The sequence below is a fragment of the Nannobrachium achirus genome (genome assembly GCF_963921795.1).
Source record: "Nannobrachium achirus genome assembly, chromosome: 3".
Classification (NCBI taxonomy): Eukaryota; Metazoa; Chordata; class Actinopteri; order Myctophiformes; family Myctophidae; genus Nannobrachium; species Nannobrachium achirus.
Window position 1 is genome coordinate 39,944,081 of NC_137812.1, and position 1,572 is coordinate 39,945,652.

A 1,572-nucleotide genomic window follows, 5' to 3' on the forward strand; every position below is an offset into this window, starting at 1 on the left:
AATAGAGAGAGAGAAGACAAATGAAGGGGAAGGGAGCAACAGTAAAGATATGTGGGTTCACACAGCAGCGATCATCTTATGCATGTTTCATGTCCTTTTTTTCCTCTCTTTAGCTTCATACCGCTGGTCTCCTAGTGGACCACAGGTCCTATTGGAGAGAAATAAACTAATCTTAGGATGGTGACCAGGGGTGTCGCACCAAATTCTGGGCCCTGGGTACAAGGATTCACTGCGGGCTTTAGTGCTTTAACTATTGAAACATAGCAGATATACAAGCTCACAGCGCGGCACCGAGTGCTGCACTGCGGGCTTGTAGATCTGCCATTAAAAAAAATAAGTCTTTGAATATTTCAAATTCTTCTAAGGTTTTTTGAAAAGCCTATGTTTCTATGTCCGTGGTGCTCAAAGGTTTTCATGTGAAGGACCCCCAAAAATGGCCACGGACCCCTATCTCAAAATATTTAGTTCCAGGGACCCCCCCAGAATCAAAATTTGAGTTACAAACGTTTGCTTAAAAAATACATATATTGAAAGATTTGCACACATTTTCACGACTTTAAAAAAATAGCAGATCTACAAGCTCACAGCGCTGTGAGCTTGTATATGTGCTATTTTTCAATAGCTAAAGTATAAAATAATTAAGGTCCCTCCACCTTGGGCCCTAGTAACTCAGTCCCACGTTTCCCCCCCTTGTGACGCCCCTGATGGTGACACGTGCTTCATCTCTCCATTTCTCCTTCTGCCCCTCTTCCCCACCACACTTTTACTGTTATGTTCCCCCCCTCCCCCTTTCTATCCCTCTCTCCATTCCCTGCTTGTCCCTGTGTTTCCAGGCGCGGGCGTACCTCTCCAGGTACTACAGGGAACATAACATAGAGCTGTCCAAGCTGCTTCATCGTCTGGGCCAGCCCCTCCCCTCCTGGCTGCGAGAGGAACTGCAGAAGGTCAGCAGCAGAAAGAAAATATAAAACAGGAAAAAAAAACATGCAAGAAACTATGAAACAATAACAAATTACACACAGGCTAAATTAAAAGATCTACAAGCTCGCAAAGCAAGACATGTTATCGCCAAAGAGACTTGGTTGTAGAGAGAGAAAGAACCCAGGGGGACCACGGCCAAGGAAGTATATAATTATGTAGGGTTTAAGTGGTTAAACCATACAAAAAGGAAAACAAATATTCAGGATCAAAATTCTCTTGGTGCGGTTATTAAATGTGAAACCTAAAATCGAAATGACAAACATTGTTGGTTTATATGATCCTGTGCTTTATTAGTTTATACGTCACATGTGGCTGGTATTAGTTATTTGTTAGTCCTTGTGAACTAGGAGTCACCGGACAAAATGAAAGCACTGGTAAAGCTCATAGTGTCACTCTACAACAGGGGTCTTCAACATTTTCAGGCCAAGGACTCTACATATTGTAAAATGTGTGATGGAGATTCTCATCGATTTCATAGATGGATTCATTGACTTGTTTGACACTTAACCACTTAAAATCTTAAATCGCTGATACTTAGTAAACTCGACCTTTCACTCTGTACTTGGTCTGCTCTTTTTTACCTCTACACCA

General features: G+C 42.2%; 1 protein-coding gene across 1 annotated transcript in view; it reads left to right on the forward strand.

Moving 5' to 3' along the window:
* ndst3 (N-deacetylase/N-sulfotransferase (heparan glucosaminyl) 3) overlaps positions 1-968 on the forward strand; it is a gene marked incomplete at both ends in the record, with an annotated part of 77,927 nt that extends 76,959 nt beyond the window's left edge. Inside the window, 1 exon segment of the mRNA XM_080722581.1 lies at positions 834-968. Coding sequence (XP_080578707.1) covers positions 834-968 — 135 coding nt within the window.
* Between the last annotated feature and the right edge of the window lie 604 nt (positions 969-1,572).